Source organism: Cyprinus carpio, chromosome A21, assembly GCF_018340385.1.
Source record: "Cyprinus carpio isolate SPL01 chromosome A21, ASM1834038v1, whole genome shotgun sequence".
Classification (NCBI taxonomy): Eukaryota; Metazoa; Chordata; class Actinopteri; order Cypriniformes; family Cyprinidae; genus Cyprinus; species Cyprinus carpio.
The window spans coordinates 18,358,453-18,370,764 of record NC_056592.1 but is presented as its reverse complement, the minus strand read 5'-3'; the positions used below and the strand labels follow the sequence as shown (position 1 = coordinate 18,370,764).

The 12,312-nt window shown below is 36.2% G+C and overlaps 1 protein-coding gene across 3 annotated transcripts in view; it reads left to right on the top strand.

The window, feature by feature from the left end:
• Nucleotides 1-10,107, top strand: part of LOC109093416 (myotubularin-related protein 1-like) — a 29,617-nt gene extending 19,510 nt beyond the window's left edge. For all 3 annotated transcript variants that reach the window (XM_042711175.1, XM_042711176.1, XM_042711177.1), the window contains 11 exons: nt 17-124; nt 249-350; nt 443-526; nt 635-784; nt 1,130-1,318; nt 3,100-3,285; nt 8,011-8,217; nt 8,310-8,402; nt 8,487-8,600; nt 8,684-8,860; nt 9,734-10,107. In XM_042711175.1, the coding sequence (XP_042567109.1) occupies nt 17-124; nt 249-350; nt 443-526; nt 635-784; nt 1,130-1,318; nt 3,100-3,285; nt 8,011-8,217; nt 8,310-8,402; nt 8,487-8,600; nt 8,684-8,860; nt 9,734-9,883 (1,560 nt within the window). In that variant the 3' untranslated portion in view covers nt 9,884-10,107. The remainder of the gene's footprint in view (nt 1-16; nt 125-248; nt 351-442; nt 527-634; nt 785-1,129; nt 1,319-3,099; nt 3,286-8,010; nt 8,218-8,309; nt 8,403-8,486; nt 8,601-8,683; nt 8,861-9,733) is intronic.
• The last annotated feature ends 2,205 nt before the right edge of the window (nt 10,108-12,312 follow it).

Genomic DNA, 12,312 nt, shown 5'->3' with positions numbered 1-12,312 from the left:
TCTGTGTTTGGGAAAGGATCCTCCGTTTGTGCTGGATGTGAATCTTGGAGCCATTAGCAGACTGGAATCTGTCGCCGTTCAGAGTCACGGAGAGAACACTCAAGGACTTGAGATAGTTTGCAAGGCAAAGGACACATCAGTCTTTTTCCACTCTTCATTGGCTCCCGGGCCTCTTCCTTTTCCTATCTTCACTTCTTTTTAATCTCTTACACACACTTTCAAATATTAATTCCTGTTTTTTACCACAGGACTTGAGAAACCCCCGGTTTGCATACAGGAAGGAGGGACAGAGCAATTTGGAAGTGTTTGAAATATTGTCAAAGTACGCATTCCCTCTCTTCCACAACCTGGTACGACTTTTTGAAAACACCCACATATGTGTACAGCAGCTGAAGGTGTTTCAGTGTGTTTAATGATACACGTTCCCTCTCTTTTCCTTCAGCCTCTCTTTGCTTTTAAGTACCGAGAGACATTTCCAGAAGATGGCTGGAAGATCTACGACCCAGTCGCTGAGTATAAGAGGCAGGTAAGAACTGTCATCACCACTCACCGTATGCAAAGCATGTTTTAATACAGGTCATTATTTTGGTATTGTGTTCTGAGGTGCCTGTGTCGATGTTGTGGATGGTAACAGGGTCTTCCAAACGAGAGCTGGATCATCAGTAAAGTCAACAGCAGTTATGAGGTGTGCGAGACGTATCCCGCTCTGCTTGTCCTTCCTTCAAACGTCACAGAGGATGAACTGAAGAGAGTGGCAGCCTTTAGGGCCAAACGTCGTTTCCCAGTAAGATAACTAATTAGTTTAAACTGAAAAGGAGAATTTAAAGCAGAGTTTAGTTTTCTTTATGGTCCTTCGTTTGACAGATTAAACATCTTCTAGCAGCATCTGTATTATCATCAGGGTTATTATAGATAACAGAAAATAAAAACATTAAAAAAAGTATATTTTTGTATATATACATGAAATGAAAATGTATCAAAACTATATAGACATAATAAAAAAAAAACTGTAATATATTATTATTTTAAAAATGATAATAGAGACAACCAGATTTTAACTATGATTTCAAATATTAAACATCGTTTATTTTGTTATATGACCATCTTAAACATTGCAACTTTCTGTCAGGTGCTGTCCTGGATTCACCCTGAGAGTCAGGCCGCCATAGTGCGCTGCGGTCAGCCACAGGTGGGTCCAGCAGACCGCCGCTGCAGGGAGGATGAGCGGTACCTGCAGACCATACTCGACGCCAACGCTCAGTCTCACAAGCTCTGCATCTTTGATGCTCGCCAAAGCACTGTGGCTGATACCAACAAAGTAAGAAACCATTTTAAAAAACAAATACTGCAGATATACACTGCCCTCCCGTAAGTGTTTTTGGATGCATCAAACTGAGAAATCAGAAAATAGTTTCTAAATAGTTTCCACAGAAAATATTAAGCAGGCCAACTGTTTTTAACATTGATAATAATCAGAAATGTTTCTTGGGGAGCAAATCAGCATATTAGATAGATAGATACAGTGTATATATGTGTGTATATATATATATATATATATATATATATATATATATATACACACACATATATATATACACATATATATACACACACACACACACATATATATCTATATATATATATATATATTATATATATATATATATTATATATATATATATATATACACCAGATATATATACATATATATATATAATATATATATATTTATATATATATATATATATTGTATACAGTGTTAGCTTCTTTCTCGCTAGGTGGTCCAACTCTTGGAAGTAGTATAAAAGCATTGAGTAATGCCAGACATGTGTTAGCTTCTTTCTCGCTAGGTGGTCCAACTCTTGGAAGTAGTTTTCTCATGAAGTAGTTCATATATAGGTCCACAAAACTAATTTCATACATTTCAGCCTTTAGAGCATAAGGTGTAAGAGATCATGAGAAACCTCATTCAGTCAGGTGTGTTTTGAAAAGTGCTATATGACAATGAAAAAAATTTTTTATGTTTTATATTAAAAAAAAATATATATACATGAAATGCATATTATACAGTAAGGGATGAACTGAGCTAACTAAGAAAACTGGTTCATTAAAAGTTGTAGTCTTAAATGCTAAATATGTACAAGTAATGGTTACACTGAACCAGACTAAATGGATGTTTGATCCAAAAATGAAAATGTTGTGCCAAACCTGTATGACTTTCTCTTTCTCTTTTGATGTTCCGCTGGAGAAAGAAAGTCAAACCGTTTCGGAGCGACATGAGAGTAAATGAGTAAAATAAGCATCTTCCCTCAGCTAGAATCTTATCCGTTTTAGATTTATATTGCTTGTTTTTGTGATTAGTCAAGATGAGGACAAGACAAGGTTTGTGAACATTTCGTAGAAGTTCAGTTCATGAAAGAAATGATAAAAATCTCATAGATAATTCAGCAATGCTCTGGGGTTATGATAACATGTCAAAACATGTTCCCCTTATACATTACAGCATGTGTGATGGCTCGAAGTGCAATCTGAATGAGAGAAATCAAATGGTTGGAAGAATTGTTAACATTAAAAACAGATGTTTTGACAGTTTCCCTTCTGGAATATTCATCTTAAGGCTGGAATACACTACACGACTTTTAAAATTGAAACACTAGACATCATACACTTGTTGATTTTGTAAATGGTTACAGAGAAATACTGGGCATCATACAGGAATCTAAGTCCTTCTGAATACAACTCACACAGAAACGTGTGCCTTGTTTTTAGGAGGCACACGACAAATGAAAACAGTATGTTCTAGAATTGGCTTAAAATATCAAACATGTTTGATTTCCTCCTACTGGACTGAATCATTGTCTGAAGCTGGAAAATCGGAGTCTGTGCACTTCACATACTACACAATTTTTCTGGGAAATTTGTCAACTCCGACTAACCAAAATCTTCAGATTGGCTCTAAATATCTGAAACTAGCATCGACTCGGCCAGACAGCCAAATCTGGGCAAATCTGTTGTGTATTCCAGGCTTTAAGCTGGTCACTGTGTTTTTGGAACATGGTGGTTTTCCGGAATAGCTGATATGTGGCTTCTGTTCTATAGGCCAAAGATGGAGGATATGAGAATGAGAGTTTCTACATCAATGTGGAACTGAACTTTCTGGAGATCCCCAACATACACGTGATGAGAGAATCCCTGAGGAAGCTCAAGGAGGTGGTGTATCCTGCCATCGACCAACAGCGCTGGTTCTCATCTGTGGACTCTACGCACTGGCTGGAATACATCAGGGTGAGAATATGTGACTATGTTAGTTTTGAAATCAGGATCGAAACTGGAAACCATCAGATGGTCATTATACCCTGACATTCATTGTCATGAATTTTCATTAATGTTTCTGTTCTGTCTTCTCTTTTTTTATATATATATATATATATATATATATATATATATATATTTATTTATTTTGCTTAACATGTACAAGTAAACCATCCGTTGACTGAATCTGTTGCACTGTCAAATCGAAAATCTTAAATCGAAATTTAAAAAATAAGAAGTCTTCATCTGAACAGATTTGGAGAAATTAAGTATTAGATCACTTGCTCAGCAATGGATGCTCCGCAGTTTATGGGTGCCGTCAGAATGAGAGTCCAAACAGCTGATAAAAACATCACAATAATCCACATGTAATCTACATGATTACAGTGCATCAATTAACACCTTGAGAAGTAAAAATGTTTCATGTTTGCAATAAAAAAACTGTTTTTAAAAACTGTTTTTAACTTAACGCCGTTGCTAAAGTAGCTCTATTGACGTGTGTGTGTGTATATATATATATATATATAGATATAGATATATAAAGATATATATATATATATATATATATATATATAAAAGGGTGCATCTCAATAAATTAGAATGTCATGGAAAAGTTCTTTTAATTGTGATGACTTTGGCTCACATTTAACAAAAACCCACCAACCCATCTCAACAAATTAGAATATGGTGACATGCCAAACAGCTAATCAACTCAAAACACCTGCAAAGGTTTCCTGAGCCTTCAAAACGGTCTCTCAGTTTGGTTCACTAGGCTACACAATTATGGGAAAGACTGCTGATCTGACAGTTGTCCAGAAGACAATCATTGACACCCTTCACAAGGTGTATAAGCCACAAAAATTAATTGCCAAAGAAGCTGGCTGTTCACAGAGTGCTGTATCCAAGCATGTTGACAGAAAGTTGAGTGGAAGGAAAAAGTGTGGAAGAAAAAGATGCACAACCAACCGAGAGAACCGCAGCCTTATGAGGATTGTGAAGAAAAATCGATTCAAGAATTTAAGTGAACTTCACAAGGAATGGACTGAGGCTGGGGTCAAGGCATCAAGAGCCACCACACACAGTCGTGTCAAGGAATTTGGCTACAGTTGTCGTATTCCTCTTGTTAAGCCACTCCTGAGGCGTCTTACCTGGGCTAAGGAGAAGAAGAACTGGACTGTTGCCCAGTGGTCCAAAGTCCTCTTTTCAGATGAGAGCAAGTTTTGTATTTCATTTGGAAACCAAGGTCCTAGAGTCTGGAGGAAGGGTGGAGAAGCTCATAGCCCAAGTTGCTTGAAGTCCAGTGTTAAGTTTCCACAGTCTGTGATGATTTGGGCTGCAATGTCATCTGCTGGTGTTGGTCCATTGTGTTTTTTGAAAACCAAAGTCACTGCACCCATTCACCAGGAAATTTTGGAGCACTTAATGCTTCCTTTTGCTGACCAGCTTTTTGAAGATGCTGATTTCATTTTCCAGCAGGATTTGGCACCTGCCCACACTGCCAAAAGCACCAAAAGTTGGTTAAATGACCATGGTGTTGGTGTGCTTGACTGGCCAGCAAACTCACCAGACCTGAACCGTAAGGTTGTGGGTTCGAGTCTCGGGCCAGCAACACACGACTGAGGTGCCCTTGAGCAAGGCACCAAACCCCCAACTGCTCCCTGGGCACCGCAGCATAAATGGCTGTCCACTGCTCCGGGTGTGTGTTCACGGTGTGTGTGTGTTCACTGCTGTTTGTGTGCACTTTGGGTGGGTTAAATTCAGAGCACAAATTCTGAGTATGGGTCACCATACTTGGCTGTATGTCACGTCACTTAAATGTGAGCCAAAATTATCACAATTAAAAGAACCAAAGACTTAAACTACTTCAGTCTGTGTGCATTGAATTTATTTAATACACGAGTTTCACAATTTGAGTTGAATTACTGAAATAAATTAACTTTTCCATGACATTCAAATTTTTTGAGCTGCACCTGTATATGTGTGTGTGTGTGTGGTGTGTGTGTGTGTATATATATATATATATATATATATATATATATATATATATATATATATATATATATATATACATATACACACACACACATAGGGCTGGGCGATATATCTAACGATATAATCATGCGTATCTAGTCAGTAAAGCCGGTTCCCTGATTACCGCTAAATCGGCATCACCTGCTTTCAAATGGAGCGGCATTTAATAGACAGAGCTGTAGATCACTGACAAGCTACGCAATATCGCGTTCATTATCGAAGGCGATACATCTGCGATAATGAACCCGATATTGCGTAGCTTGTCAGTGATCTACGGCTCTGTCTATTTAATGCCGCTCCATTTGAAAGCAGGTGATGGCGATTTAGCGCTTGACGCCCACTAATATTTATAAACTCAAAGAATCGGCCAATTGTCACTGCCAGTTATGAACATTTTAAACACACACATATATGTGATATATACAATACATACACACACATACACACACACACACACACACACACACACACACACACACACACACACACACACACACACATATATATATATATATATATATATATATATATATATATATATATATATATATATATATATATAATATCTATGTGACCCTGGAGCACAAAACCAGTCTTAATTTCTGATTAGTAATATGCATTGCTAAGAACTTCATTTGGACAACTTTGAAGGATATTTTCTCAGTATTTAGATTTTTTTGCACCCTCAGATTCCAGATTTTGAAATAGTTGTATCTCACCCAAATATTGTCCTGTCATAACAAACCATACATCAATGGAAAGCTTATTTAATAATTTTTAAAAATTGATCATTATAACTGGTTTTGTGGTCCAGGGACACATATATTATTCAATTCACTATAATAATTAATTAATAAAAATAAATATTATTATGTAATTCATTATTTTGATGTTTATTAACATTTATGGCTGTTATAGTGCCACCTATGGTCAGATCGCCATAAAACGTTGCTAGCTTGTTTAGTATCATCTGTTGAATGTGCTCACCTAGTTTTGTGATGGTTTGAGTTTTTGTTCAGGATTTATAGGCCTTTGGGTATATTTAGCCATGCCCATTTTGTAAATGACACTCTTATAGCTAACCAAAGTGTAAAGTCCAAGGAAATTTTTTTTTTTTTTGGATAATTATTGACCTGGAAGGACCAGAGAATTGTGCTACAGTGGTTTTGTTGATATTGAGTGAGAAACCTAGTACTACTTCGCAAAAGTAGTGTTTTTTTTAAATAATCTTGAATAATTATTGAATGTTTTGATTGACAGTAGTGGTTCTTGAGGCAAAGTTGTTCAGTATGAGGAGATCTATCATGATGATATGAATATTGTGTTTATGGGTGAAATGCTGCATGATTGCAGAGGTGTAAAACTTATTCGCGCCACCTAATGGCTGATTGCTTTCAAAATTGTTACAGACCCTTGAGGGCCATAAGTTTCATCCGATCGGCCTCTGTTAACCTTGTCTAATAGGTGCTCAAAACTCATTGGCCGATGGTGGCCATGTTTTTTGAGATACATGAATCTCCTCGTAGACATTTGTTGCAATTTGGACAAAGACACTGCATACCAATTTTCAAGTCAATCGGACTAACGGTTGTGTAGTTATAGCCGTTTTTATGCTTTTTCCCTGTTATAGCCCCACCAAGTGGCTAAGCGCCACGTGTTTTTGGTTTTGTTTGTTTTTAGTTTTTACTGTGACCTCAGATTGAGCTCTTACATAAGTGTTCCCATTTTGATGAAAATATCTCTGTCCATTCAAGATTTATAGGTGTTTTAGTAAAAGTGGCTCCGCCAGTTACAAACATTTTGGCGTCCCGTCGTGATGGTGTCAAAAGTTAAACATTTTTTTTATAATTATATGATTATTATGTGATATTCACTCACCAGAGAATCTTGTTTGCACTGGTTTGGTTCTAATCAGGTGATAACCTAGTTCACAAATGTAGGTTTTTCAAAAAAAAATCTAAAATGCTTGAAATTTCGGGTAATGATCAAATCCGGTCCGCATGCATTTTGTCCGTCTTGAGCCAAGGATTCCAATGATACAGACACTTGAGCCTGCAACTAACGGTTTAGGAGTTATGAGCGATTTCGTATGTTTAATCACTGTAGCGCCACCGTCAGGCCAATTGGGACAAGCTTTGGCGACATTGTAGACGGTTTGAGTACTTCTATCCCTCTTCGACCTACGGTTTGGTCTGCCCAGTCACTTTTAGGGGAGAATGATGATTTTTGGAAATTTTAAAAATTGCAAAAGGGGTTTCAGTTCTATGTGCTTGAAGCCCTAAAAACAGTTATGAATAAATTTATTCACACATTAAATGTTTTTTGTCTTCCACTGTTTTTCCATTGTTTTCTATGTAAACATGCGCTAGACAGACATGTTTGACCTTTGTCATTCTAAAATGACAAAGTTTTGACAATCTTAAGAAAAAATATATTTTATATATTTGTATATACTGATAAGTATTTTGTGCAGTCAAGTGGATTTAAATGCTATTGAATACCACAAACTTATATATATATATATATATATATATATATATATATATATATATTATATATATATATATATATATATATATATATATATATATATATAATAAAAATAATACATTTCTAAGCATTTCTTAAAGGTACAACAGGTACAATGACCGGTCATTTTCTCTGTAGCTCTTGCTAGCAGGTGCGGTGCGCATCGCAGACCGAATCGAGTCTGGTAAGACGTCGGTGGTGGTGCACTGCAGCGATGGCTGGGACCGCACGGCTCAGCTCACCTCTCTGGCCATGCTCATGCTGGACGCACACTACCGCTCGCTCCGGGGCTTCCAGGTGCTTCTGGAGTTGGAGTGGCTGAGCTTCGGACACCGCTTTGCCTCAGTCAGTAACATCCTGTGTATATGGAAAAAACCATTCTGCACTGAACGTGTACTAGCACTTTACGGCTTTCTTCTTCTCTTTCTGTCTGTTAGCGTGTGGGACATGGAGATGGGAATCATGCAAACTCTGAGCGCTCGCCTCTCTTTGTGCAGTTCATCGACTGTGTCTGGCAAATGACCCGGCAGGTGAGGAAAAGTGGAGCTCAGAAAAAAACTATGAAACAAGTATGATGTTGTATTATTATTTTATTATACTTTTTCTCTCCATAGTTTCCCTCTGCATTTGAATTCAACGAGCTATTTCTCATCACGGTGCTTGATCACCTGTACAGCTGCCTGTTTGGGACGTTTCTTTACAACAGCGAGCAAGAACGAGTCTCGAAGGCAGGAACTGATGCATGCAACTGTTACTTGGTTTTTAAAGTCATTCTGTCATGATTGAATCACCCTAATTTCTGATTTTGCAGGAGGTGTACAGCAAGACCGTGTCACTGTGGTCATATGTGAACAGCCAGCTTGAGGAATTTACCAACCCGCTGTATGTGAACTACGAGCACAATGTTTTATACCCAGTAGCCAGTCTGAGACATTTAGAGCTTTGGGTCAGTTATTATGTGCGCTGGAACCCTCGCATGAGGCCACAGGTAAGCAGAGGATGATGGTTGATGGCACAGTGTTTAATAACTACTTATTCCACATGTGCTACAGTGGTTGTTGGTTAAAAAATATGTTTTGTGGAGTTCTGTTAACAGTTCAAACCAGTTAAGATTATGAGTTGATTTGTATTTTAAGTTGCATTAAGTAAAATCTTAGGATTGCCTGCATTTACTTAAAATGTTATTTTATTTAATATATGGCGAAACTTATCTTTTTAACCATTTATTTTAGAAAATATGTATTATATGGTATATGTGGTTTGATATATATATTATATATATATATATATATTTGACTTAAAAATTGCATCTCTAGACGTACTGTTTGTTTGTTTGTTTGTTTGTTTGTTTTAGTCCACTGCCCTGTAAATGTGAATGAATCATAATAATAAGAATATTTATTAAAAATAAAAATCAATTAATTAAAAAGAATAATAATAATAATAAAATGTTTTAGTACAATCATTTGTATTTAGTTATAACTTTCTAGAATTGTTTTTTTTTTTTTTTTTTTTTACTGTATTGGCCATTTAATGCAGTTTGACATGCCATTAGATTTTTCACACTTGGATACTTTAAACTTGGTTGCTCAGCTAAAAGAATTTAATTGGATAAAATAAAATAAAATAAAAATGTAATTTAAATGATGCATTTAAAAATGATTCACCAATGTATTTTCACATTTAATATTTGAACGTATTTGTATGTACATTTTAATTTGATGTTTTTATTTAGCAAACTTTACTTTTTTATTTGTATGAATTTTATTGTGTTATTTTTATTTTATCTTGCAATTTAGTTGTGCATACCTCACATTCATTGACACTAAAGGCTCTCTTTTTCCCTGCCTCTGTCTGTCAGGTTCCTGTTCATCAGAGTCTGAAGGAGTTGTTGGTCCTGAAGTCAGAGTTGCAGAAGAGAGTGGATGAGTTAAAACGAGATGCAGCTTCATCACATTCTCTCTCCTCTTCCTCAGAGCATGAAGGCATGCCCATGCAGACTACTGTCTGAGCATATCTTATTAACTTGGTAAATACTGGTGTCAAAAATCATTATATTTGATCCGATCTCTGTTGTCACAGTTGGATAATAGCAATATTTACATACGTTTGATAAGATCCCAGTGTAATTCTTGGAATAATAACCACTGTGTGGTCATTGGTGCTCCCTAAAGGCCATAAAACCACTAACTAAATCACAGAACACTACAGTTCAGCAGACATACTACATCACTACTCTATAAATTAAATTTAGTTTATTTTAATTTTATAACATATCACATAAATCTTAAATGTTTTTTTTTAAAATCTATTCAAATACAACATTGCATATTGATTTTAACATCTGAGTTTCATCGAGGGTGAGTTTCAGGACAGCCTATTCCAAGACAACAAAGCATTTTTTGGTCTAATCTTGTTAGCAACAATAAAATGTTATCCAGAACTAAACAGTCTCTCTACTAAAAATGCCTAAATATTCCAGTGGCTTTGGCAAAAATGTTCTTGCGCTTATATTGCATATATGAATTACTCCTCAACACTAATTGAAATGTAACATAATTCAAAATCACGTGTAATGTAAAATTTGTGCATATATTTGCTCTGTGGTTGTGAGTGACACATTTGTGTACATAAACCACCACCTTAAACTGTTATTATTTAAAATGTAATTTTATACTATCTTATAAGCTTATATAAGCAAAAATTTACAATATTTAAAAATTTAAATCTACTATTATCCAAGTTTCTAGTTTCTTATAAGCTTATATTTGCAATAATTGAGAATGTTAATATGTTTAAAACTACATTTTGTAGTATAAAGAATAAAAAATATCTTGCATCTTGTCTGTAATTTCTACTGCTTTCGGTAATCCATAACATGTCATTTCTGATTTTTCCATCTGCAAATTAGCTGTTCATTAGACAAAATACGATATCATTATATTAATACCTTTTTTTGTTTTTTAAACGGGTTCACAGTACATGTAAATGCAATTTAAGTCAAATAAATATAATAAAACAATTGTTACTCTACTAAATTTTATATTGAAAACAAAAATCCATGTATGCCATTGACACAGTGTTGTGGACAAACCTTTTAATACAATATTTTATATACAATATATTCATGTGGCAGCCAAACTACCCTATTTTCTTCTACTCCACTCAGTATTGTCACGCCCTAAAACACTGTACAACATACAGTTCTCTGTATAGTTCTGTACCGCCTGTAGTTCACGCTCACACGTGGTTTGCCACCGATCTTTTTAACTTCTGTTGTTATGACAGCAATTCCCGCCTTGTTTTTGAATAATGGGTGTGGTTTAGGCTCCTGTCCAATGGCGGCAAGCAGCTCATGAATATGTAAAATCTTTTAGCCAATCCGCAGTTGTGGAGGCTGTTTTAAATGGGTTCCGGGACTGACCAATCAGGCAGGTCTCGTAGTGAGCTAGCGCGAGGCTGTGTGGTCTTCTATAGCGAGGAAGGCAGCGCGAGGCCGTTAGTGTGGCTGAGGAGAGCAGACGACAGGACGAACAGTATCAGACGGTATCTATAAAACACTCCATTTAAAAATTTTCACTGGGGCCTAATGTTCTCTTTAAAATCTTATTCTAATCATTTAAATCATGTTTTGGTGCGTAAACCCTATTTTATGAATAACTAACCGTGTTTTCCTTTTAAAAACTAATTTACAGTGAAATGTTAACGGCGGTTTGTGTTTATTTAGTTCTAAACTATTTTGCTTTCGTTTACAGTCAAGAAAAGCTACGTTTTTTTGTCTGTTAAACCGAAGTTGAGTGACGAACGTGCTTTTAAAATGGCTGGCGATGTAAAATTATGCCTCAAAAATCACGGGGTGCTAAATGGCCTGAAAGGCTGTTGTGAAGTGCACAGTGTGTCGTCGCTGTGTTATATATGCTGTGTAATAGTTTCATGTCGTTGTATGTTTTCTGGTTATGGAGAGCGTTGAGCTGTTAAAGCGCTGTTGACAGCCAGTGCCAGTCATGGCTGGTTTGCCTCTGCCTTTGTTATAAACGGGTTTGTGCCGGGCGCGAATTTGTGAATCCTACTATAGGGAAGGTTTGGCTCATGAATATTAATTAATTCGCTGACGTTGCTGCGTTGAATTTGTACAGTGCAACTTATTTGAATATTTATAACGAACGCCTTTTTCATAGTATGAATCGTTAATTCGCTCGCTCACTAAATACGTCTACTTGGCAACCAATCAGTTAGCTATATGGGGCGTACGTCACGGTGCGTAATTAATATTCATGTCGCAAGCCTTCACGATAGTAGGATTCGTGATTTTAGTGTGCGGTGTGGAACCGGTAAAACTTTGCAAAAGCTGGCTTTGCGGCTCACTGTATTTAATGAACGACTTTTAAAATGTCTTGCCTAGCAGCTTTTAAAAGTCAATAAATCCCCGAAGTGTCTTCT